Source organism: Bombina bombina, chromosome 6 (assembly GCF_027579735.1).
Source record: "Bombina bombina isolate aBomBom1 chromosome 6, aBomBom1.pri, whole genome shotgun sequence".
NCBI lineage: Eukaryota > Metazoa > Chordata > Amphibia > Anura > Bombinatoridae > Bombina > Bombina bombina.
The window spans coordinates 352,021,113-352,048,190 of record NC_069504.1 but is presented as its reverse complement, the minus strand read 5'-3'; the positions used below and the strand labels follow the sequence as shown (position 1 = coordinate 352,048,190).

General features: G+C 38.8%; 1 protein-coding gene across 2 annotated transcripts in view; it reads left to right on the top strand.

Annotated features, from left to right (window-relative positions):
• The window catches only part of KDM3B (lysine demethylase 3B), a 177,666-nt gene that overhangs the window by 12,007 nt on the left and 138,581 nt on the right, over nt 1-27,078 (top strand). The window contains exons 6-15 of one of the 2 annotated variants that reach the window (XM_053717013.1): nt 5,235-5,309; nt 6,244-6,816; nt 7,552-8,746; nt 8,957-9,158; nt 18,452-18,666; nt 18,748-18,900; nt 21,462-21,575; nt 21,665-21,792; nt 22,341-22,620; nt 23,275-23,528. In XM_053717013.1, the coding sequence (XP_053572988.1) occupies nt 5,235-5,309; nt 6,244-6,816; nt 7,552-8,746; nt 8,957-9,158; nt 18,452-18,666; nt 18,748-18,900; nt 21,462-21,575; nt 21,665-21,792; nt 22,341-22,620; nt 23,275-23,528 (3,189 nt within the window). The remainder of the gene's footprint in view (nt 1-5,234; nt 5,310-6,243; nt 6,817-7,551; nt 8,747-8,956; nt 9,159-18,451; nt 18,667-18,747; nt 18,901-21,461; nt 21,576-21,664; nt 21,793-22,340; nt 22,621-23,274; nt 23,529-27,078) is intronic. The other variant, XM_053717014.1, reaches the window with a different exon arrangement.

The following is a 27,078-nucleotide window of genomic DNA, read 5'->3' as shown; positions in this document are numbered from 1 at the left end:
TATCATTGGCTGATGTTGCTGCAGCTTCAACTTTTTGGTTGGAAACTCTAGCGCAACAAGTAACAAATCGTGATTCTCATGATATTATTATTCTTCTCCAGCATGCTAATAATTTTATCTGTGATGCCATTTTTGATATTATTAGAGTTGATGTTAGGTTTATGTCTCTGGCTATCTTAGCCAGAAGAGCTTTATGGCTTAAGACTTGGAATGCTGATATGGCTTCTAAATCAACTCTACTTTCCATTTCTTTCCAGGGAAACAAATTATTTGGTTCTCAGTTGGATTCTATTATTTCAACTGTTACTGGTGGGAAAGGAACTTTTTTACCACAGGATAAAAAATCTAAAGGTAAAAACAGGGCTAACAATCGTTTTCGTTCCTTTCGTTTCAACAAAGAACAAAAGCCTGATCCTTCGTCCTCAGGAGCAGTTTCAGTTTGGAAACCATCTCCAGTCTGGAATAAATCCAAGCCTGCTAGAAAGGCAAAGCCTGCTTCTAAGTTCACATGAAGGTACGGCCCTCATTCCAGTTCAGCTGGTAGGGGGCAGGTTACGTTTTTTCAAAGAAATTTGGATCAATTCTGTTCACAATCTTTGGATTCAGAACATTGTTTCAGAAGGGTACAGAATTGGTTTCAAGATGAGACCTCCTGCAAAGAGATTTTTTCTTTCCCGTGTCCCAGTAAATCCAGTGAAAGCTCAAGCATTTCTGAATTGTGTTTCAGATCTAGAGTTGGCTGGAGTAATTATGCCAGTTCCAGTTCCGGAACAGGGGATGGGGTTTTATTCAAATCTCTTCATTGTACCAAAGAAGGAGAATTCCTTCAGACCAGTTCTGGATCTAAAATTTATTGAATCGTTATGTAAGGATACCAACGTTCAAGATGGTAACTGTAAGGACTATATTGCCTTTTGTTCAGCAAAGGAATTATATGTCCACAATAGATTTACAGGATGCATATCTGCATATTCCGATTCATCCAGATCATTATCAGTTCCTGAGATTCTCTTTTCTAGACAAGCATTACCAATTTGTGGCTCTACCGTTTGGCCTTGCTACAGCTCCAAGAATTTTCACAAAGATTCTCGGTGCCCTTCTGTCTGTAATCAGAGAACAGGGTATTGTGGTATTTCCTTATTTGGACGATATCTTGGTACTTGCTCAGTCTTTACATTTAGCAGAGTCTCATACGAATCGACTTGTGTTGTTTCTTCAAGATCATGGTTGGAGGATCAATTTACCAAAAAGTTCTTTGATTCCTCAAACAAGGGTAACCTTTCTGGGTTTCCAGATAGATTCAGTGTCCATGACTCTGTCTTTAACAGACAAGAGACGTCTAAAATTGATTACAGCTTGTCGAAACCTTCAGTCTCAATCATTCCCTTCGGTAGCCTTATGCATGGAAATTCTAGGTCTTATGACTGCTGCATCGGACGCGATCCCCTTTGCTCGTTTTCACATGCGACCTCTTCAGCTCTGTATGCTGAACCAATGGTGCAGGGATTACACGAAGATATATCAATTAATATCTTTAAAGCCGATTGTTCGACACTCTCTAACGTGGTGGACAGATCACCATCGTTTAATTCAGGGGGCTTCTTTTGTTCTTCCGACCTGGACTGTAATTTCAACAGATGCAAGTCTCACAGGTTGGGGAGCTGTGTGGGGATCTCTGACGGCACAAGGAGTTTGGGAATCTCAGGAGGTGAGATTACCGATCAATATTTTGGAACTCCGTGCAATTTTCAGAGCTCTTCAGTTTTGGCCTCTTCTGAAGAGAGAATCGTTCATTTGTTTTCAGACAGACAATGTCACAACTGTGGCATACATCAATCATCAAGGAGGGACTCACAGTCCTCTGGCTATGAAAGAAGTATCTCGAATTTTGGTTTGGGCGGAATCCAGCTCCTGTCTAATCTCTGCGGTTCATATCCCAGGTGTAGACAATTGGGAAGCGGATTATCTCAGTCGCCAAACGTTGCATCCGGGCGAATGGTCTCTTCACCCAGAGGTATTTCTTCAGATTGTTCAAATGTGGGGGCTCCCAGAGATAGATCTGATGGCCTCTCATCTAAACAAGAAACTTCCCAGGTATCTGTCCAGATCCCGGGATCCTCAGGCGGAGGCAGTGGATGCATTATCACTTCCTTGGAAGTATCATCCTGCCTATATCTTTCCGCCTCTAGTTCTTCTTCCAAGAGTAATCTCCAAGATTCTGAGGGAATGCTCGTTTGTTCTGCTAATAGCTCCGGCATGGCCTCACAGGTTTTGGTGTCCGGATGGCATCTTGCCAACCATGGACTCTTCCGTTAAGACCAGACCTTCTGTCACAAGGTCCTTTTTTCCATCCGGATCTGAAATCCTTAAATTTAAAGGTATGGAGATTGAACGCTTGATTCTTGGTCAAAGAGGTTTCTCTGACTCCGTGATTAATACTATGTTACAGGCTCGTAAATCTGTATCTCGAGAGATATATTATAGAGTCTGGAAGACTTATATTTCTTGGTGTCTTTCTCATCATTTTTCTTGGCATTCTTTTAGAATACCGAGAATTTTACAGTTTCTTCAGGATGGTTTAGATAAGGGTTTGTCCGCAAGTTCTTTGAAAGGACAAATCTCCGCTCTTTCTGTTCTTTTTCACAGAAAGATTGCTATTCTTCCTGATATTCATTGTTTTGTACAAGCTTTAGTTCGTATAAAACCTGTCATTAAGTCAATTTCTCCTCCTTGGAGTTTGAATTTGGTTCTGGGAGCTTTTCAAGCTCCTCCGTTTGAACCTATGCATTCATTGGACATTAAATTACTTTCTTGGAAAGTTTTGTTCCTTTTGGCCATCTCTTCTGCTAGAAGAGTTTCTGAATTATCTGCTCTTTCTTGTGAGTCTCCTTTTCTGATTTTTCATCAGGATAAGGCGGTGTTGCGAACTTCTTTTGAATTTTTACCTAAAGTTGTGAATTCCAACAACATTAGTAGAGAAATTGTGGTTCCTTCATTATGTCCTAATCCTAAGAATTCTAAGGAGAAATCGTTGCATTCTTTGGATGTTGTTAGAGCTTTGAAATATTATGTTGAAGCTACGAAATCTTTCCGTAAGACTTCTAGTCTATTTGTTATCTTTTCCGGTTCTAGGAAAGGCCAGAAAGCTTCTGCCATTTCTTTGGCATCTTGGTTGAAATCTTTAATTCATCTTGCCTATGTTGAGTCTGGTAAAATTCCGCCTCAGAGAATTACAGCTCATTCTACTAGGTCAGTATCTACTTCCTGGGCGTTTAGGAATGAAGCTTCGGTTGACCAGATCTGCAAAGCAGCAACTTGGTCCTCTTTGCATACTTTTACTAAATTCTACCATTTTGATGTATTTTCTTCTTCTGAAGCAGTTTTTGGTAGAAAAGTTCTTCAGGCAGCGGTTTCAGTTTGAATCTTCTGCTTATGTTTTTCGTTAAACTTTATTTTGGGTGTGGATTATTTTCAGCAGGAATTGGCTGTCTTTATTTTATCCCTCCCTCTCTAGTGACTCTTGTGTGGAAAGATCCACATCTTGGGTAGTCATTATCCCATACGTCACTAGCTCATGGACTCTTGTTAATTACATGAAAGAAAACATAATTTATGTAAGAACTTACCTGATAAATTCATTTCTTTCATATTAACAAGAGTCCATGAGGCCCACCCTTTTTTGTGGTGGTTATGATTTTTTTTTGTATAAAGCACAATTATTCCAATTCCTTATTTTATATGCTTCGCACTTTGTTTCTTATCACCCCACTTCTTGGCTATTCGTTAAACTGATTTGTGGGTGTGGTGAGGGGTGTATTTATAGGCATTTTAAGGTTTGGGAAACTTTGCCCCTCCTGGTAGGAATGTATATCCCATACGTCACTAGCTCATGGACTCTTGTTAATATGAAAGAAATGAATTTATCAGGTAAGTTCTTACATAAATTATGTTTTTATATTCTGTTTTATTTTGAGACGCTGTACCAAATGAAAACTGCTGATTAAACATGCAAGTAGCTCCGCTGTTAGAGCAAAGATAAGGGGGGACAATGGGCAACTTTGACTAATTCCATTTAGGATTGGAAAAACTAGTTGAGATTGTACTATTAACGCTTACAGAAGGTTGTGAATGCAAAATCTTATAAAGGGGAGTGAAAAACCAAAATGCGACAGGGTATCGGCCATAAATGACCAATCCACTCTAAAAGCCGACCCGGCATCTATGGATGGCAGCAGTTTTAACAATTTACTGAGCACTAGATGACATCTGTGTGCACAATGTTAAAGTGAAGGTAAACTTTGGTGAATGAAAGCCCTTTTTTTAAAAAAATACTATTAAAAACAGGGGCACTTTCATTCAGCCATGTTTACAAAGCAGCCATTTTGTTAAAAAAATTACCTTTTTCTTTTCACAGCTAGAGCAGCTTCCCCCACATAGAGATCCTCTATTCACACGTCGGCTATGACTAATCCTGCTTCCTCCAATCACAGCTTTCCCCCAGGGGGGTAGTCATTGCCTGAGGCCTTACTGTGATTGGAGGAAGCAGGATTAGTCATCGCTGACGTGTGAATAGAGGATCTCTATGTGGGGGAAGCTGCTCTAGTTGTCAAAAGAAAAAAGGTAATTTTTTTTTAACTAAAAGGCTGCTTTGTAAACTTTGTATGAAAGTGCCCCTGTTTTTTAAAGGGACAGTCAACACTTCCGTTAACATGATTTGATATTGAAAATTAAAAACCGAAGATCCGCCTGCACTATACCCCTCCTGCCTTGCCGCCTTGCTTCTGTCCTAATCAGCGTCGCTAACTACTCTAATACCCGGTAAATATGGCAGCCAAACTCACCCCACCGTTACGTAGCTGTCTTCTTCAACTGATAAGCAAATCAGAATCCAGTCCTCTGACAGAAATTGCACGCGCAATTCATTCACCAAAGTTTACCTTCACTTTAAGAGTTGTTGCAACTCTGTGCCATATATAGTGCTCCAGGTACATGCGTGCTCATGAGTTTGCCTAAGAATGAACTTTGGTAATAAAAGTAAATTGGTAAGATGTGTTTTTATTTTTTATTTTTTTTATTATTGTACATTTTGTACACTTTGTACACTTGTATATCTGAATTCTGAAAAGAAAACATTTGAGTTTTATGTTCCTTAACCTCTGGCAATTTAGGTTACTGTTTGTAAGCCAATTTTATTATTTGCATTTTAATAAAAAGTGTTTTCTTTATGCTTGCAGACAAATGAAACCAGAGCAATTGATCCTAAATTGGTGCAAGTGGTTTTAATGGATGATTCTGAATTACTACCTGAGGTATGTGGCAGAAAATGTTATACCGCTTTTAAGGGGAGAATAAAGTGCTCTATACATTTTAAAATTGTTCTAGTTGTTTCTGTAAAAAATATAGCAATACTTTTTCGTGCACAACTGTAAATATCTGTTGTTAGCGGTCTGAAAGGGGCTATTCACACAGATGTATTGATGGGCAGGAATAAGCCTCAAAAAAAGTGTTACATTTTAGATTAGGGTTCAACAAAACAGGTTGCCACCGGCTTCTAGAATTTTACCCCTGGCTCCTAACTTTTTGGGTTATTTAACATATATCTACAAAAAACATTGTCTGGATCCTAAATATCCTTACTGGCTCCTAAATTAAGAAGGAACAAAATATTTTTGTTCAATATTTTAACTAATTAAAAATACTTCTGCATATTATTCTCCAAGTATTCTTTGCTTTGATTTAGTCTCTCTGTTTTCCAGCTTACCAGTTGCATTTAAACTTAATTTTCTCGAAAAAGTGCAGTTAAAAAAGTGTGTCTAACAATGTGTATGTATGGTATATGTATAATAAATATCTGGATTTAAAGTCTTTAAAAATAAATATAGTAACATTGAAACTAACTTCATAAGGAGCATACTTTGTCATATTGCTTTTTTTTTTATCAAAGAAATATTGGTTATACTATAACTTTGCCTTGTCAATTAAAAAAAGCATATTAACCCCCCGTGGGTTTATGTCCTTTTTTTAATATAAATGGAGCTCTTAAAAATAGTAAAATCTTAAATATGTTTTCCTTTATGAGAGTTATTTCTGGTTACTTTTGGTTTTGAAGTGCCTAAGAAAATGCTCTAAAGTAACATAATTGTTTAGAGTAGAGAGGGTGTGTTCACATGAGTTTTCTGTGATTAAAAACAGTAGCAAACAAAGCTCCCGATAATAACATTATATATTGCTGGTATTTTGCAGGAATGTTCTCTAAAGGTTACCAAGGTATCAAAAGCAAAGAAGAAGAAAGAAAATGCAGATGGGAAGGATGGTCGTAGAAGAAAGATACCTCCTGATGCAGAAAGTGATTCCGTTGGAAAAAAACAGAGAGGAGACAAGAAGGATGTGGGCAGTAATGGAGGTGATAGCAGTGATGTGAGTCAGGGGTCTTGGAAAGGAACTGTCAGCGGAGAGCCTACAACAGATGCAAGAGCCAAGCAAATGCTACATTTTGTTCCTCAGATTAATCGTAATATCCGTTTTGCAACGTACACCAAAGAGAATGGGCGCACATTAGTTGTCCAAGATGAGCCTGTGAGCAATAGCACTTCCTTAGCTTTTCCAACATTCGCTGGATTAGCTAGCAAAAAGTCATTAATGACAGAAGCAGATAGATTGGGAAGCAAAAGTGTTTTGCCGGTTGAAAATGTTGGGAGCACTGCTGATATTGTAACCACAAGTGGCGTGACACCAACTACATTAAGAATATCTGACACAAGTCTTTTCTCTTTGGGAGGAGAAGAAAATAAGAAATCCAGCTTGTCTCTTGGAGAGGTTTGGATTTTTCCTGATAACATACACCTAACAAAATATATATATATTTTTCATTTATTCATTCTTTCATTCATCGTCTTGTATAGTAAAGTTACATTTTGCATATATTAAAAGGGCATTCCAGTGCAAATTATTCCTGTATAGTTTGCCTAGCAGTGTTGCTCATTATCAGCATATGCAGCCTCTGATTGGTGTGTACACTTTGTGCTCACTCTTGACAGATATGGATGAGCATGGTGATTACAAACCAGTCAGAAGTTTGCATTGTTCCAAAATTTACGCTTTGTGGACTTTTTTATGCTATTCTTGGAGTTATAAAAAAAAAACTTGTTTTCTTGGACTCTCTAGCCGCAGACTAATTTGTTCTGGAATGTCCCTTTAATGGTTTGCTATTTATGATTCCTTAAAACATACAATCACTGATGGAGATTTGTCTCTTGTTGGTTAGCATACATAGTTTTAATCTGCAAACTTAGTCTTCTGGAGTCTTTGCTTATCAAGTTTTTAATCCAATACGTATGTGCCAAGGAAAGGAAAATAACTGTTTAAAAAAAATGCATAACTTTTTTTTTTGGTACCGTGCAGGCTTACCAAAAGTAACCCCTACAATTTGTATTCCTTTTTGCATATGCCATGCCTATTTGTTGTTGTTTTTTTTGTTTTTTTTTCTGACCATTACCCCATTAATATACAACACTGAGAAATGTATCTTATTTTCATTTTAATATATTTCAGAATTTGAGAAAGCCCCTGCTGGCCAAAAGTGGGTTTGGCGTTTCACTTTCGCCATCAACTTTTGGGGAGGAGCGCAACCAACCGAATGGCGCTGTTCAAGAAAACAAGTCACTTGGATTTCAATTTGGTGGAAATAGTATTCCTGAAACTCAAAAAGAGTCAGATCTATCAAAAAATCTATTTTTTCAGTGTATGTCACAAAATGTTTCACCAAGTAACTATTTTACTACCTTATCAGAAAGTGTTGGTGAGGAAATCCCGAACAGGAATGTCTTGAAACAAAATAAAGAAAGTCTTACTTCAGGACTTTGCAAACCTAAAACCTTAGTCCCTACAGAAAATAAAGCTAATATGAAGATGCCGTTTTCTGAATCTATGCCAAAACTTACACCTGCATTTCCTGGAAAAGTTTTAAGCGCTCGACCTCCTGAAAGTCATGAAAATCTTTTCCTACAACCTCCAAAGCTATCCAGGGAGGAGCCTTCCAATCCTTTTTTAGCTTTCGCTGATAAAAAAGAGACATCACTGTTCAGCAGCTTCACATCCCAGGCTCCAGCCCAGAGTTCCCTAACTGGTGGAATCTCGGCTCCTTGGCCAGAGCAACATAAAACTGATGACTCTGGATCTTTACCAAAAAAGAAACCTTTGTTTATATCAATGGAGTCACCAAAAAGGCTGTCATTATCTTCGGGTTCATCTGTCAGTGAAGCTATCCAAAGCTCTGCCTTTTTGGGAAATGGACGTTCCAGTTCACCTGCAAATAGCATTAATCATCCCATTGAAATGCCAACATTGTCATCCAGCCCAACTGAAGATAAGCCAGCTTTTGAATCTGGACACATGGACAATCCTTTGTTAAGAACCTTTACTGCACTCTCAAGTAGGCTTCAACCTGGAGTTCTTTCCTCAGAGTATACTCATGACAGTAAAGCAGCATTTGAATCTGTTAACAGATTTACTCTGGATGAACGGAGCAGGACATCAAAGCAAGATTCTGACTCCAGTACCAATAGTGATTTGAGTGACCTAAGTGATTCAGAGGAGCAGATGAATTCCAGAGCTGGCTACAGAGGAATACCAGAACATCTTGTAGGGAGATTAGGCCAAAATGGAGCACGCCATGTTGAAATGTTCTTGAGCAAAGGGAGAGGAAAGCAGGCTACCAAAGGCAGACCAAGGACAACTCCACTTAAAGGTCAGATGCTTAAAATGGAAGAAAATATGATGATATACCTTTACAGCTTATAAATCATTAAAATAATGTGCATGCTTTTTTAAGAGGGGGGGTTCATTTACCGTCTGTCACCAACAAATTTATATAATAAGAAAGCAAAATCATTTTAAGTTTGTTTTTTTTCTTTTTCTGGTGTGTCTCCATTTGGTTATTTTGTTTTATATGTTACAGTTGGGCAGTCTATTTTAAAAGATATGAGCAAGGTCAGAAAACTGAAGCAGTCTGGAGAGCCATTTCTTCAGGATGGATCTTGTATCAATGTAGCACCACATTTACACAAGTGTCGAGAGTGTAGACTTGAGAGGTACCGCAAATTTAAAGAACAAGATCAAGATGATTCAACTGTGGCTTGTCGATTCTTTCACTTCCGCAGGTAATATTTTTATGCATTAACAATTTAATTTCAACCTTTATCTTTCAGTCATTTATTACTTTATTTTCTAGACTTTTCAGGATTCTTTGTAGCCTGTTTTTCATTGTATACATTTTTAGTGTTATCTTGGCATTTATTTTTATTTGATCAATGAACATGGTTAAAATAAAATGCATATCTCCCCCCCCGCCCTTCCCATAAGCTCACCATTGAGACTGATGAAAGTCGTTTCTTTCCATTAATAAGTGTCATACAGCTGTCTGTTAGGTAATAGCCATACACATGCAGTCACAAGTCTAATGTATTTACTTTAAAGGTAGGCTAAGGCTTAAAAATATTCTGTATCCTCTAAGGACAGCAAATACCTCATACTCGCAACCTCCTCATATGAAAGAGATGGTAACACTGTTTTGAAACGAGTAGTCTCATGCCCTTCGAAGTAACTGGAGGGATAGCAGTGACTAAGGGATTTTTTGTGTTTTTTTGGGCTCTATAAATAGTCTGTCTTCATGTATGTGGATGTGTACATATGTATGTGTATATGTGTGTAAAAAAATAAAATATATCTATCACAGATAAAGCAGTTCAAGCTCACCTTTCCTGCAGTGCTATACTTGGAAGGCAGTTGCTGGATCTCTAGCCACCATGTCCTCTCCGTCCCCTCCTGCATTATAGCTGGGTTTTTTTTTATCTCAAATCCTTTGCACAGCTGTGTGGGTTGTTGGCAAAAAAAATGTAATTTTGGTCTCCTCTGGCCCATGTAGATGTGATATATGGGATAAAACAGCTCTCTGTGTAGGCTTGAAAAAACAATCCCTTCCTGCCAATAGACCCCTTTTCAGATACTGTATTTCACTTACCTATATCTTTTCTTTTGCTACTCTGTATTTAAATCGACATTACACACATTTTTCACGCATATAAAAGAACTGTTTAATTCAATAAGGTCTTGTGCATTAATCTTCACTAAGAAAAGATTCTCATTTATTGAAAAGGAAACCACGGGTATAAAAGCATTTTTTATTTGTTTTTCTCTTTTTTAGTCCATCAGATAAAACGTTATGATGCGCTCTCTTAGATGCTACAAAAACATAATAGGACATTAACCCCTTAAGGACAAGGCCATTTTTCAATTTCTTACACTTAAGGACCAGGGCTATTTTTACATTTCTGCAGTGTTTGTGTTTAGCTGTAATTTTCCTCTTACTCATTTACTATACCCACACATATTATATAGTTTTTCTAAAAGTTTTTTTAAAATATGATGAAAAGTTTGAAACCCGTCAGAGAAAAGAAGGGGTGCTGTGGTTGGGTGTGTACGTGGTGTAAAATATCATATGCGGATTTAATAATGAATCACATTACATAACCAGCCTGGTTATACAGACAAAAGTTCATGGTCTTGCTATGTCCATGGGTCCACCCCAATGTCCCCTGACAATAGCAAGATAGGAATAAAGATGTCTTCAATATATGTATAGAGCTCTCCAATGCAGTTCAAATGGTATCACATATATATGTATCATAAACAGACTCACCACAGTCCTGTTTCAGGTTGATCTGTCCCATGTGTCTTTGCGGTGCTGTTGATAATGTTGTGATACTCCTCTTTGCTACTGGTGAGTGTCCAAGCTGGGAATTGCCAAGCCTCCGCAATAGGGGATTTAAAAAGTGTTTTCAACTCGCTGTGTGTGCTCACAATGGCCACAAAATCTCTCAAACGAAAACAGTAGGAGCACCAAAAAGCGAGTGAAAAAACAAAATTTATTTACAGTTATTTAAACAGGAGGGTTAATTAACCCCAGGGTGTAAGAGTGTGAAAACAGAAAACAATATTCAGAGAACAAAAACGGCTGACCGGTTTCGGCGTCTGCCTTAATCCTAGCCTGCTTAAAAAGTGGTTGTAAATTCACAATTTAAAAACCCTTCTCTGTGTTTCCATTGGGTGTGGAGTACACACCTTTCAAGTAATTAACCAATGTTAAACATCAACTTGATTTAATGTAATTTATTCAGACACCTGATTTCCCTACTGACTCACTGTTAGTAGGTGTGGCGATGTTGGAATAGCTCACTTGAAGTTTTTTATTTATTTTGTTGTAAGCTTTCCATTGCTATCATCCAAACTGTATAAAAATGCTCCTCGCCACGTCTATTTAACTAGAAAATGTGGTACTCATAAGACATTATGCTTATATAACAAAAATTTGCATTTATGTAGTCTCATTTGAATGTTTACATATCCCTATGTATTAAACGCTCTAAGTTCCCTTGCGTTCATTATACCTACCACATATTGAAAAAGGAAAGAAAGAAATGATACCTGGGACCGCCTGGATCCGAAACTGCTCACTGACTGTTGTGTATGAAACCTCATGACCTGTGATGCGATTACGGCTCTTAGATTTCGTGTGTGTTTGTTTGTATACTAGAGTGACGTGTGGTACACACCTCTATTTTCACCATATAGGCTTTCGTTCCCCTCAGCTGCCAAAGCTAGACTACGCCTCCTTCTCGAGTAATGTGCGCGTGAGAGGTGTGTTGAATAACTATTGTTTAGTGTTGATCGGATTTGCAAGAGGCATTACTCTAACTAAATACCCTCCCTTGATATAAGAATCGTTATTTCTAGTAGGTGTGTCAAAATGACCTGGATCTAGACCCTTGTTATACTTCTCATACACCCTCCTGTTTAAATAACTAAATAAATTTTGTTTTTTCACTCGCTTTTTGGTGCTCCTACTGTTTTCGTTTGAAACCCCCCACACTTTTTCTAACTTTGACCCCCAAAATCTGTTACACATCTTCAACCACCAAAAAATAACCATGCTAAATAGTTTCTAAATGTTGTCCTTAATTTAGAAATACCCAATGTTTACATGTTCTTTGCTTTTTTTGCAAGTTATAGGGCAATAAGTACAAGTAGCACTTTGCTGTTTCCAAACCATTTTTTTTTTCAAAATTTGCATGTTACATTTTAACACTGATCACTGTCAGGAATCTCTGAATAACCCTTCATGTATATATATTTTTTTAGTAGACACCCCAAAGTATTGATCTAGGCCCATTTTGGTATATTTCACTGCCAAAAGCGATCAAATAAAAAAAAAAAGTTCACTTTTTTACTAACTTTTTCACAAACTTTAGGTTTCTCACTGAAATTATTTACAAACAGCTTGTGCAATTATGGCACAAGTGGTTGTAAATGCTTCTCTGGGATCCCCTTTGTTCATAAATAGCAGACATTTATGGCTTTGGCATTACTTTTTGGTAATTAGAAGGCCGCTAAATGCCGCTGCGCACCACACTTGTATTATGCCCAGCAGTGACAGGGTTAATTAGGTAGCTTGTAGGGAGTTTGAAGGGTTAATTTTAGCTTTAGTCTAGAGTTCAGCCTCCCACCTGACACATCCCACCCCCTGCTCTCTTCCCTCCCCCACCCCACAAATGTCCCCGACATCTTAAGTACTGGCAGAAAGTCTTTTTTTTTATTTTTTATTATTATAACTATAAATTTTCTGCAGTGTAGGATTCCCCCCCCCCCCCCCCCCAAACAGCTTTCTAACCCTCTCCCCTCTCACTATTTGGTGCCATTTTGGGTACTGGCAGTGGCAGCTGTTTTTTATATATAAATAAATATTTATTGATATTTATTTTTCTGTAGTGTAGCTACCTCTCTCCTCCTCCTTCCTCCTCCTCCTGCTCTCTGCATTTAAAAAAGGTATTGCAGTGATGCTTTCAAGGTATTGCAGTGATATCTCAGTGATATCTCGATATTGATGCGGCTTGAAGCAATCGGGATCGCTTCCAGACGCTTTAAAACCCTAACGACGTACAGGGTATGTTGTTGGTCTTTAACAACCAGTTTGTGGTGTTGTGTGTATGACGTACCCTGTACGATGTGAGTTAAGGGGTTAAATAAAAAATGAATTTTTCAATAATCTGTTTAGTTATGCAAAGTAAAAACTATTTTAATGTACTATTTATTTTACCTGCTTTTCTTGCAATTTAACTCTGAAAACTAAGAGCCTGGAGTTGATGGAGTGCAGAATTCTAAACTGAACAGTGTAGGAGCTCATTTATATCTGAATATAATAAGCTGAAGCAAAGAGTGGATAAACAATCCTAAATACACTGTCCCCAGTCTGCAAAACAATTTACATTTAATATTTTTTATTTGTGCAGATCTTTTTTTAATTGTTGAAAGGTACTTAGCATAAATATATGAAAAATGTCTCAAATCCCTTTAATCGGGCTTAGAAGGTGAGTTAGTAGAAGCAGCAATACAAGTCATAGCATATTGTGTCCCACTTATACTGCCAATCCTTCTGAGTGATATTTTGGTCTAGCTTTTTTATCCATCTTGTGGTGTAGGTTGGGAGAGAATTGTCACGCGATTTAAAAAAAAAAATACTCAGATTTTCCTGAAAAATGAGTCGGAGAGGGAGGATGAGTGGCAGACCACTGGGCGGACCGAGAATGCCAGCGAAACGGCCATTTTGGAAGAGATTGAATAGTGTGTGGGAGTCATCTGGGAGTAGTGTGGGGGTGGTCAAGCAGTGGTGTAGCGATGGGACAGCTCAAAGTGTGAGCAATAAAGTGAGTATTGTACAAATACTTTATAGTGCCTTACTGACTTTTTTTTTTTGGTTTGTATTTTTCTGCTCCAAGAGTGCATTGGGCATTGAGAAACATGTGCAGTAAGATTCTGTAGTGTTAAATAAACTTTTTATTGAAAAATGAAGGTGTTATAGTAATTTTTAATAATTGCGAAAAAAAAAAATTGCGATTTTTTTTTTTTTTTTTTTTTTTCCCTCACCCATATCGCCCAGCCCTAATATGAGGCGTCTAGGTGTTTGCATTATGCTGAATTTTTTAATCGGGCGTTGTGGAGCAGATTAGCTTGGTTTTCTGAGTGTCGATGTCCAGGTAATGTTTTATTTTAGTGTGTTGAAACCATGATGTAAAAGTTTCAGCGTCTGTCTCACGCAACTCGTCATGTGATTTTAAGTTCTCCCTCTTGTAGAATGCTATGGTATGTTAGTTGCCAAAGTGGAGTGGTGGGCTTAACGTGCCTTGGTATGGTGCGAGTATTGAGTTTGGGATTCCCTTTTGTATGGTGTTAATGGTGATGGTAGAGTAGATGTGTGTTGTGAAGAGGTAATTATTTCGTCCCATACTTCAAAAAGGAAACTAAGAGTGGGTATGAGTTTGAGGTCTGAGTTTTGTGGAAAGCAAGGCTATGATGCCCGCGTTATCTATTTGGACCCATTACTTATGTAGGGAATTTTGGCTCCATTACAGTAGGCGTTGCATGATCACAGTTTTCCTATATATCTCTAAATTGGGTAGACCTAGTCCTCCTTTGTCTTTAGGGATATACATTGTTTGTTTTTTGGGGATTCTTGGCATTATGCCGTTTCCGAGGTAGGTAACCCAGGGCATTTTGTATTTGTGTAAGGAATTTGTAAGGTAAGCGAATTGGCATCGTTTGGACATACTCCTGGGTAAGTAGGCCGCAATCTCACTACAGGCCACGGCGGTGGGTGGAGCCGTAACTCCGTTCTCGGGCAGCGATTTTTGCGCCACTTCCACTGAAACCTACTGCGTAGCAGAACTGGGAGAGCGGTAACAGCACGGCCAAGCCGGTCACCGAGGTGTAAGACGCCCTAAACAGGGAATTGGGGGACAGTAGGTTTGTGTCTAACTACTGGGTTTCCTTGCTGTGGGGCTCACGAATGTTCCATCGCTACACACAGACAATTTTTTTTCTTTGTCATGGATGACTCCATGTTAGAAGCTAGTCAAAAGGAAACTTCCTCAACCCCCTCTTTTGATAAATAAGTGTATGCTATGCATGATGCATACAATGTGCCCTCCGGCGCAATTATGCAGCTCATGCCTCTCAACTGTCCTGTAGTCTCACTCAGGAGGCCCTAGCATGCAGTTCACTGAGGTACCCCCACACTGCCTTTCTACCCCAGTCCCCTCTGAGAAATCGCAGACCTCAGGCTGTGCGGAAATGCCTGTCCTGCAGCCGCAGACAGTGACGCTGGGCGCGACTCATGTAGTGCACTGTGACTCTAATAGTGCGATTCTGGCTGGAGTTAGCCCTTTTTCCCATAATTTTGCCGGTACTGCGGCCCTGAGTACTATGCCTTTAACAGAAAAGGAAGGAGAAAGTCTAAACACTGTTCTCCAGAACATATTCCTATCAGTCAGGCTTTATCTGACATTTTTTTCGATGACAAACCATCGGTCGGCTCTGAGGGGGAACTTTCATCCTCTGACGCTTCCAATGATTTGGAGGGAGACTGTGTGAGGTGGTCACATTTGGGGGGGCAGACTATCTTTGTTTCAGTGGGTTTGGGCTCAGTCGGTTCAGAACCCTCTGGGGTTGCCAGATAAATTTCAATCTTGTCTGCGGGACAGATACCTTCTTTCCAGGGTCTTAGGAAACCCTGAAAAGAGGTCATCATCATTACTCCACTGCGTGGACGACTTCATAACCATGGGTGTGGTGAACTGGTACCTCAGAGGGCAAAAGGTTTTTACTCAAACCTCTTTACTGTTCCCAAGAAGCAGGGCTCGTTCCGTCTTTTCCTAGATTTAAAGAGTCTCAACAAGTTTGTAAAGGTACCCTCCAAGTGGAGACTATAAGAACCATCCTCATTCAGGAGGGGGAATTCATGGCTACCATAGATCTGGATGACTAGTACCTTTGCATCTCGATTCACAAAGATAACTACCGATATCTTATGTTTGCCTTCCTAGACAAGCACTACCAATTTGTTGCTCTTCTGTTTTTGTCCTAGCTACGGCTCCTGTGGTATTGACCAAAGTTCTGGGAGCTCTGCTGGCCGCAGTCTGACTGCAGGGTATTGCAGTAGCTCCCTATCTGGACGATATCCTGATTCAGGCACTATCTTTACCTGTAGCAAAAGCTCACATGGAGAAGTTACTCTGTCTTTGGACACATGGTTGGAAGGTCAATCTGGAAAAGAGTTCCCTTGTCCTGACTACAAAGGTTCACTTCCCGGGGATCATCATAGATTACATCAGCATTCACATATATCTTACAGATCAGCGCAGAGAGACACTTCAGACGTCCTGTCTGCTCCAGTCCCCACTGCTCAGCCTTCGGTGGCTCAATGCATGGAAGTGTTGTCGGATGCTATTCCGTAACTTTGATTTAATCTGAGACCTCTACAGTTGTGTATGCTCAGACATGGGAATGGGGACCATTCTGATCTTTCACAGGTAATATCCCTGGACGCCCAGACGAGAGGAAGTCTAGATTGGTGGCAGTTTCCGACTCACGTTCTTCAGTGTATGTGTTTCCTGCGCCCAGCCTGGGTGATTATTACCACAGATGCGAACTTGTCTGGATGGGGAGCTGTGTGGGGTTATCTGGAGCCCAGAGGAAGCGTCTCTTCCATTCAACATTCTGGAATTGAGTGAGGGCTGTTTTCAATGCTCTGCTAGTGGGGCCTCCTCTATGTTCCGCCCGCTATATCAGGTGTGCAGTATTGGGAAGTGGATTTTCTGAGCAGACAGACTCGCCACTCAAGGGAGTGGTCTCTAAATCACAAGTAGATGGGGATGTCCTGAGATAGAGCTGATGGCTTCCCATTTAAATGCCAAGCTACCGAGTTACAGTTCGAGATCGATAGACCCTCAGGCGGAGTTGGTGGATGCTCTGGCGTTCACCTGGCACTTCTAGTTTATCTGTTAACTCCAATTGTGTTATTGCCCTGAGTGGTAGCTCGAATCAAACAGGAGGGAATCTCAACCATTCTTCTGGCTCCTGCTGGGCCTCGCAGGGCTTGGTATGCAGACCTAGTGAACATGTCGTCCATGGCGGATGCCTCTGCGACCAGACCTGTTGGCTCAGGGTCCATTCTATCTAGATACTCTGAGCCTGAATGCCTGGAGATCGAACAGTTTTTGTCCCAGGAAGGATTCTCTGAGAAGGTGATTGATACTCTCATTCAGGCACACATTTATTACAACGTCTGGAGGTCTTACTTATACTGGTGTGATTAGCGTGGATTCTCTTGGCACAAAGTGAAGGTTCCATGATCTGGAGAATGGCCTATTGGCCAGTTCCATTAAGGGTCAGACTTTCCTATCCTTTTAAGAAACTTTAGCATGACATGGAGGGGTGGCAGAGAAGGCAGATCTAATAAGTCGACTGGGCGAGATAGTATTACGGAATGTATCAACATAGGGAATATCAGAGATGACAAACTATGGAACTGTTGCTCAACTGGCATCAATCAACACGGGCCACACCACCCTTCACCCACCAGGGAGCGTGACTTAATGGGTGTGGGGCAGGGACTGGTGGCTTCTCCAAACATGCCCACTTAAAGGGACACTGAACCCAATTTTTTTCTTTTGTGATTCAGATAGAGCATGCAATTGTAAGCAACTTTCTAATTTACTCCTATTAATTTTTCTTCTCTTGCTATCTTTATTTGAAAAAGAAAGTCCAGAACCTTGGACAGCTCTTGTTTATTGATGGATGAATGTATTCAACAAAATAGGCCGGCATTTAAACATACATTCTTGCTTCTCAAATAAAGATAACAAGAGAATGAAGAGCATTTGCTAATAGGAGTAAATAAGAAAGTTGATTAAAATTGCATGCTCTATCTGAATCACAAAATAAAAAAAATTGGGTTCAGTGTCCCTTTAACCCATATCCGTATTACTATTATTATTCTTTCTCTCATTTTATTTTCTCCTTTTCTTTATTCTATTTTATTGCATCTTCTGTTGGGGGGGAGGGAGCTCTAGTGTTAACAAATGGACAAAATTAGTTGAGGTATATAAGGTTTGAAAACACAAGTTTAATGTGGACACTCTTAACAGTTGAATATAGCAGTGCTGAGTCTAGAGTCTGTACTTCCACCTCTAACAGGTTTTGAAAAGCCTACAAATTTCATGATTAAATTACAGGAAAAGTATATTGCAACACTTTTTACAAAAAATTAAAAAAATTATAGTACAGTCTCAAGTTGTTAAAAAATCTTTTAAAAAAAACATTTAAGTGGCCCGCCATCACTGGTGTAGCCAGAGCATTCAATATCCAGCTGGGCGTTATTACAGCTTTAAAAAGATCTTGTGCTTAGTTGTGTTTTTTTTTTTTTTTTTTTTTTTCCTGTTACCATTTTTTTTCTTCTCATCCATATGAGGAAGAATATCGACCTGCTTAAAAACTGCAATATTGCAAATAAACGGGGCCTTTGTTTACTGGCACACTTAATGATTACATTATTTTCTTTTAGGTTGGTTTTCACAAGAAAAGGAATTCTTCGTGTTGAAGGTTTTCTGAGTCCCCAGCAAAGTGATCCTGAAGCAATGAGTCTCTGGGTCCCGTTTTCTGTTCCCGCTCAAGGCATTGATTTAGAGACCTCAAAATATATTCTTGCTAATGTTGGTGATCAGTTTTGCCAGTTGGTTATGTCAGAGAAAGAAGCCATGATGATGGTCGAGCCTCATCGTAAGTGTTTTTTTTTTTTTTTAATCTAAGTTAACGTATGTGCAGCATGCTGTGTTTTCACATTTTATTTCTGTTTAACAGAAAAGGTAGCGTGGAAGAGAGCAGTTCGTGGTGTTCGAGAGATGTGTGATGTATGTGAGACAACGCTTTTCAACATTCACTGGGTTTGTCGCAAGTGTGGATTTGGTGTATGTCTTGATTGTTATCGACTTAGAAAGAGCCGACCACGCAGAGGTATGTTTTTTTTTTTATTCAGCATCTATGCTAATTCATATTAGTCTTCTCCATTTTATCAAGTCTTCAAATCCATTTTTTTTTTTTTTTATATAACTACATATGACTATCGTCCCTGTATTAATAAGCCTTATCTAACATCAAAAATCATCAGTTGGTTTGTCTAATGGCACATAAGATGGTATTGGCAGGTGTGCCATATAGGAGTACCTCATAGTAGATTTATGTTGATATACCCAAGCCTTTAACTTTTTGTGTGGTCTCAACATGAGCATTTCAAAGTTATAGCTACAGATATGAATTCACAAAATCAATAGGAATTTTTAATTCCTATAAATGTAATCTTAAAGGGACAGTCTAGTCCAAAATAAACTTTCATGATTCAGATAGGGAATGTAATTTTAAACAATATTCCAATTTACTTCTATCACCAATTTTGTTTTGTTCTCTTGGTATTCTTAGTTGAAAGCTAAACCTAGGACTTTCATATGATAATTTCTTAATCCTTGAAGGCCGCCTCTAATCTGAATGCATTTTGACAGTTTTTCACCACTAGAGGGCATTCATGTGTTTTATATAGATAACATTGAGCTCACGCACGTGGAGTTACCTAGGAGTCGGCACCGATTGGCTAAAATGCAAGTTTGTCAAAATAATTAAAAAAGGAGGCAGTTTGCAGAGCCTTAGATAAAAGATAATCATAGAAGTAAAAAGTATATTTTATATAACTGTTGGTTATGCAAAACTAGGGAATGGGTAATAAAGGGATTATCTATATAAACAATAAAAATTCTCAAGTAGACTGTCCCTTTAAGTATTCTGATCAGGTTATAAAAATATTGTATTTACAGTTGATTAAAAATAAATGAGACATTTATATATTTACATTTAATTCTGAATTATTGGCTAGTAAGTACAGGATTTTGTCGCATTTTAAAATTTGGTTGATATTCAAATTTATTTGGGTGTATTTTGGTTTTGATATGATTTTCTTTAAATAGATCCAACACAATTTTTGTTTCAGATTTTTCCATTTTTAATTTATGGATGTTTTATATGGTGTAATTGGTATTCGTTACTTAGCTTGAGGAAGGGGCATGTGTCCTGAAACATTGATACACATGATCTGGATACAAATTATTCCCTGTTGTATTGGTGTGTGTTTATGCTACATATTTTGGCCTCATGTAAACCAATATTTACTAGGTGAGAGCCCCTCCCTGGAGGAGGCATGGACAGCAAACAAGCACCTTTTATCTATATCTGTGCTGCTTAAATTCCTTACCCTAATGCCTAGTTCTGTCCATAAGATATGCAGAGCTGGACTTACCTTAGATAGGTAGAGGCCATTTGACTGCTGTTACCCACGAGTCTGCTGACATTGACCCTGCTTACTTGGCTTTCCTGATAAAAGGGGCATTAAACCAAAAAAAAATATTTTGTGATACAGTGCATAGAATATTAAACAACTTTCCATTTACTTCTATTATGTTTTGATTCATTCTCTTGGTATCCTTTGTTGAAGGCGCTGCAAACCATTACATGGAGCTAGCTGAGCACAACTGTTCAGGCAATGACGAGTCATATATGAGCAGCCACTAACCAGCAGCTAGCCAGTAGTAGACTGCTGCTCTTGAGGCTACCTAGGTATGTTTTTCAACAAAAGATACCAAGAGAATTAAGCAAATGTTGATAATAGAAGTAAATTGGAAAGTTGTTTAAAATTGCATGTTCTGCCCAAATCATGAGTTTCATTATGACTTTTCTGTCCCTTTTTAAGCAGAAGGGATGCCTATCAGGCCAGCATAGTTGGTGGAGGCCTCCAATGTCACGTAGGTCTTTGGATGAGTGTTGCCAAGTTTTCCTCGGATGTTGTCATGAGACCTGGCTGGTACCCATGATGTAATTTTTGTATAACTATGCAGGGTGTTTACTTTGTGCTTGTGAATTCTTTCATAATAACTTGTCAGCATCCAGTCAAACCTCAACGCAAACCATATGCATCCATTAAAGGTAGAATATAATTTTCTGTGCTTGCATTCCACTTGTTATCACCTCCACAGCAATGGAGAGAAACAGGATAGTGATCGAACATTTACTGCCAGGTACTTAATCTCCACAGCTGGCTCTCTATGCAAGGGCAGCTTTTCAATGTGGGTGCACTGAGCACATCTACATATGCGCTGCATACAACCCCGCAAAGTAAAAGCTATTGCTGAAACAGCATTTTTCAAATACAAGCGTACTGAAAATACACTTCTGTTCATAATGTAAATGCAGACTAACATTAACCCTTTAAGGACACAGCTTTCAGTTTGCTCAATTGTTTTATGACGGAAAAATTCCGTTGTATGTCCTTAAGAGGTTAAAGAAACACTCCAGCTTGAATTGTGTGCATGTTATCACTGTACATTAATACATTTTTAATAAAAGCATTTTTGCAAACAGAAGTACAATTCAAATGTTATTGTAATAGTATTTGAAATTCATAGTGCCCTTTATTTGATACCACTGACAAATTTGTATACATCCAAACTATTTTATATTTTCCTCCTCTGCAGAGGATCTGTCAGAGGATACTGGAGAAGAGGAGGTTTTTGCCTGGCTAAAGTGTGCTAAAGGGCAGCCTCATGAGCCAGAGAACCTTATGCCAACTCAGATTATTCCTGGCACAGGTAAAAACTTTGCCTCATACCATTGTTATTTTTGCCTAATTTGTATGTTCACAGATGTTTGCATTTATTTGTTTTTAACTTTGTTACAGCTCTTTATAACATAGGAGACATGGTCCATGCAGCACGGGGAAAATGGGGCATTAAGGCTAACTGTCCGTGTATTAACAGACACAACAAAACTCTTCTGAGGCCTGCAGTCACTAATGGAATTTCCCAGGTATTTGGTTTTATAAAATCATATTGCCGTGAATTATCCATGTTACTCTTTTTACTGAACATAAAATATGATTGCATTGTATGACTCTTGCAAATATAAATTAGTGTCCTAAATTAGTTTGTAGGCGTTTTTCTTATGTATGATTCTGATGCTTTAACACTGGAGACCTACTCCTTTTTTTTTTTTTTTTTTTTTTTTTTTTTTTTATAGGGGATGTTTCAAACCTTTATCTAAACTGTATGCCTTGCTGCAGAACATGTAGAATATAAATTTGAATCCCTCTGTTTTGTTTGTTTTTTTGAGGGGAAATTCCTTTGTAAATGATCTTATCAGAATGCTTGCAAAGGAATTTGTTAAAGAAAAACAGAAGTTAAATAATTCAGAATAATAAACAGAGGGGCAAATATAGGGGAATAATTGCAAAAACAAAGGGACAATTAAAAGCATCCCCAGCCACTTCCAAATACACTGCCTAGTGAGTGATGGGTATGCATTTTATTCTGTAATACAATCATTTTTAGTTGTGTGGCTGTTTTTGTTCTCTTTAGTTATCCACTGTAAATACACCTGCTTCTACCACTGATGCAACCACAGCACCTTGTGCTGAAGAAGGGATTGAATGTGATATTAAAACAGAGGAAACCGCAAAATCAGAGACTACAGAATCAGAGGCCTCAAAGAATGAAGGAAATGGTTTTACTAACAGCAACACAGAGAACAAAAGTAGCAGGCAGCCGTGCACAGAATCTACTCCTTCCTCTACTCCTTCCTCTGCTCTGCATTGGCTAGCAGACCTTGCAGCTCAGAAAGCTAAAGAGGAGACAAAAGGTAAAGCTTGTCTATGTGTTATACACAGTTTAAGAATACTGTAATATGCGTTTAGTGATCTGTAAATAGTTGAGAGAAAAGAATAACCCTGTATTGGGTTCCACCCCCTGCTCTATTGTAAAAGGAAACCACGCAGTAATAATATTTGATAGAGTGATAATAATTGATCAGCTATGTTGCTAGCAGGGGGGAGCACCCAGTCGTGTTTTTTTTTTTACTGGCTAGTGAACAAGAAATGTTAGTGACTTTTTGCTGACTTTAAAGGGACATGAAACCCAAACATTCTTTCATGATTCAATAAATACAATTTTAAACAACCAATTAACTTCTGTCATCTAATTTGCTTCATTCTATTGGTATCCTTTGTTGAAGAATCAGCGTTGTATTTCTGGGAGCTAGTTGAGCACATCAGATATGCCAATTGTAAATTGGAAAGTTGTTTAAATCCACACGCTCTATCAATCACAAATGAAAAAAAGGTTTTTTTCATGTCCTTTTAAGCACATTAGGAAGTATCTAATAAATGTGGGCATGTAGAGGGCTTGGGAATCAAATAGGAGACACATTGACTATAAACATTTTTTTTTCCTATTTAGAACATTTGCATATATTGCATTAAAAGTAAAAATATCATATTTGTGTAATTTCATTCAGATACTGGTTCACTAAGATCTGTGCTGAACAAAGAATCAAATTCCCCATTTGGCTTAGAGTCCTTGAATTCAAATACAAAGACCTCCTCGTCACCAAAACTATTTAATAGCCTTTTATTGGGCCCAACTGCTCAGAACACCAAGACAGAAGGTTCCAGTCTAAGAGATCTGCTACATTCTGGACCAGGAAAGCTTCCTCAAGGTTCTATGGAGGCAGGAATACCCTTCCCACCAGTCTTTTCTACCAACACTAAAGTAAGATTTTTTTTTTTTTTTTAATGGTTTGTGTACACAAAGTTAAATATATACAAGAGTAATTTTACTTTTTCTGTACATGCATTAAATTGCATATTTTATGTGATCTTTAAATTAATAAAGATATGTCTATGTATGTTTTATGTGCAGCATGTGAAAAGTAAAATATTTTTAAAATTGTAGTTCACAATCCCGTTTATAACGACCCTAAAATATTTCTTTAATCTCATACTTAACATTTTAGTGCCAAAGATTTGTTCTGTTTACCTGGCTCACATATACTACCCACAAAATGTCACGGCATATCTATTGGTGACCTAAGATCAATGGATTTCACTTATCTCCTCCAGCATTAAGTAGATGTTTTGCACTGTACTCTTTACTAAAGGTTATCCAGCCTAGGATCGGAGTGGTTTTACAAATTGTAAGAGTATTTTACAAAAACTAAATTCCGCTGTAAGCTGGATATTTTCATTATTTGGTTGTTGGAAGCTATTAGTATTAGGTGTAGAGTTGCAAAAATACTCATCTACCTCCATCTTATCTTTGCAGTAGTGCCCACCCATGTGACATGCCCATGTAGCCGGCAGATAAAGTTTGAAGAGAGATTGCTTCACATAAAAGAATAGTAAACACTTCAAAACTGTAATATAAAATGCTTAATTATGCATAGTTAAACATCTTTTCAAGCCCCTGATCTCCAGGCTCAAGTCCAGATTGGCAACTCCATATATGGAAACTGATGGGTGAAGTTGAGCCATTGAAAAACAATTGCAGGAAATTAGGTGTTAACCTTTTCTAATATAATTCAGACTGATATGTTAATTGAGTGGAAGACTTCAGAAAAGTATTGCAATGACAGGGTGTTTACTGTCCCTTTTAACTCATTCCCCTCATTTCTTGGTATAATGAGTGGGCACTGGGAGCTAGCATATTAAGACCAAATTTATACATTTTTAGAATGAGAAACCCAGTAGACTCAATTGTACTCTTCTAAACTTAGCAAGAGACTGGACTTTAAATCTGTAAATAGTATTTCTTTCCTATGACATGGAGAGTCCACAACGTCATTTCAATTACTAGTGGGATAGTCAACTCCTAGCCAGCAGAAGGAGGCAAAGAGCACCCTATCAAAGATGTTAAGTGTAACTTCCCTTACCCATAATCCCCAGTCATTCTCTTTCTTTGTCAATGGAGGATGTGCAAAGGTGTAGTACACTTTTTCCAAAGCCAGTACATGATCCATTTCTCTTACCCACATTAAGAAATCAGGGATTTTCTTCCAGAACCTTGGGATTAAACGTTTGGCGCTATTTAACATGCATTGCAATAATTTCTTCCAATACATACATGGGAGTTTAGGGATGTTGTTTAAAAGGACCATAGCAGGGGTTAGTGTTATCGATGTTCCTAAGGTTGAATTAATGCATTCAGTTATAGCCTGCCAATAATTTTGTAATAACGGGCAGGACCACCAGATGTGGGATAAGGTGCCTCGTTCTCCACAATGTCTCCAGCATAAGGGAGAAGAGCTATGGAATATACTATGTAAACGGTGTGGGGTCATATACCATCGAGATAGCAGTTTGTAATTCATCTCAACGACTGTCAAGGACAGTGATGATTTTTTAATTTCTGAAATATGTCGCCAATTGGCATCCGATATATTGACATCTAATTATTTTTCCCATTTAGGGATATGAGGCTTTTTGAGATGGAAAGGAGCCCCGCAGTAGCCTATAAATAGAAATGTGGGCTCTATTCATAGGTGTAGCACACAGATTCTCAAAGGGAGTGGGGGTTCTAGTGAGGGCGGCCTTGTGAGGGCTGGAAGCTATAGCATGCCTAGCTTGTAAATAGGGAAACCACAGATGGAATGGGGGGCCTAGTAGTTGCGAGAGCTCTGTTTGAAGGCGAATCATTCCCTTATTAATAATCAGGTGCACTGGGATGTTTGTGGGAGATCCCTCTATTTGTGTGGGTATACTGCCTGACTGCAATAGTAAGGGGTTATTCAAAAGGGGAGTGAGGGGAGATGGCAAGCTCTATCTTTTTGTCTGTTGACAATATTTTATCCCATGCTCGAAGCGTAGCCGACACAAAGTTATTGTATAACGTGGCCGGTCTATACTTAGTTGGAATCCAGCACATGTCACCTAGGTTAAGATTTCTAGTTAGGTGGTTTTCAATTTGTACCCAAGGTTTGGTTGGCGCGGCATGTTTCCATGCTACTATGCGCGCGGCATGCGCTGCGTGATAGTATGAGGTTAGGTCAGGGGCACCCAAGCCACCATCCTCTTTGCTGAGGTATAAAGTATGTTTGGAGACCCTCGTTCTTTTCTGCGCCCAGGTGAAGGATTCAAAGAGTTTTTGTTGTTTTGTTAAATACAAAGTGGGAAGATCTAGTGGGAGAACCTGGAACAAGTACAGGTACTTGGGGAGAAGTGACATTTTTATTGCGTTAATACGCCCTAACCAAGCGAGATATCCCCGTTTCTGCCATGAGTCAAGAGTAGCTCTGACTTGTTCCTGGAGGGGGTTATAGTTAAGGTCAAATAATTCTGTAAGTTTAGAGGAAATATCTATCCCTAAGTAGCGTATTTTGTTGGATATCTTAAAGGTAGTATGGGTTTTTATATAGTGGAGGTCGTCCTCAGTCAGGTTTAAGGGCATTAATGTGGACTTTTCCATGTTGATGGAATTTGAGACTTTTTTTATAGGCCTCGAACTCGGAGAGGAGGGCCGGTAGGGATGTGTCTGGGGAACGGACAGAGAATATAATATCGTCCGCATATAGCAGGCATTTCTGTTGGACTGGTCCAAAGGAGATGCCCTGAATATTACTATTGTTTCTAACTCTCGATGCAAAGACCTCCACCGCCAAAGCAAAAAGCAGTGGAGATAAAGGGCACCCCTGACGGGTGCCATTTTTTTATAGACATTCGGTGGGACAGAGTACAGTTAGCATTAATATTAGCGGATGGATCATTATATAGGGCTTGTACACGAGTGATTAGAGTGTCGGAGAACCCAAACTTCGACAGAGTGGACCACAAAAATTCCCAGTCCACCCTGTCGAAGGCCTTTTCAGCATCTGTAGATAGTAGAATCAGGGGGGTCTTATGAGTATTGGCAGTATGTATAGTTTACAAGACTCTAATGGTGTTATCCTTAGCCTCTCTCTCGGGGATAAAGCCAACTTACATGCTTAAAGGAAGTAATTTAAAGGAAGTCCCTTTTCTAAAGAGAATGCCAACCCCATTATGTTTGGTTGGGCCAGAAATTAAATAATGTTGGTCAAAATAGAATTGGGACAAGGTGGGCTCATGATTTCTCTTAAAGTGCGTTTCCTGAATCATTACAATATCTAGGTGCTTTTTGTAGAAATCATGAAGAGCTATAGATCGCTTTTGAGGGGCCAAGAAGCCCTTAACATTTTGTGAGGCTATTCTGCAACGGCTAACTTTGCTAGACGGGAATTGAGAATCCATTTATGTCTAGACAGTATGTAAGTGTTATGAAGAAGTGGTATGTGAGAGTGATGTGTAAT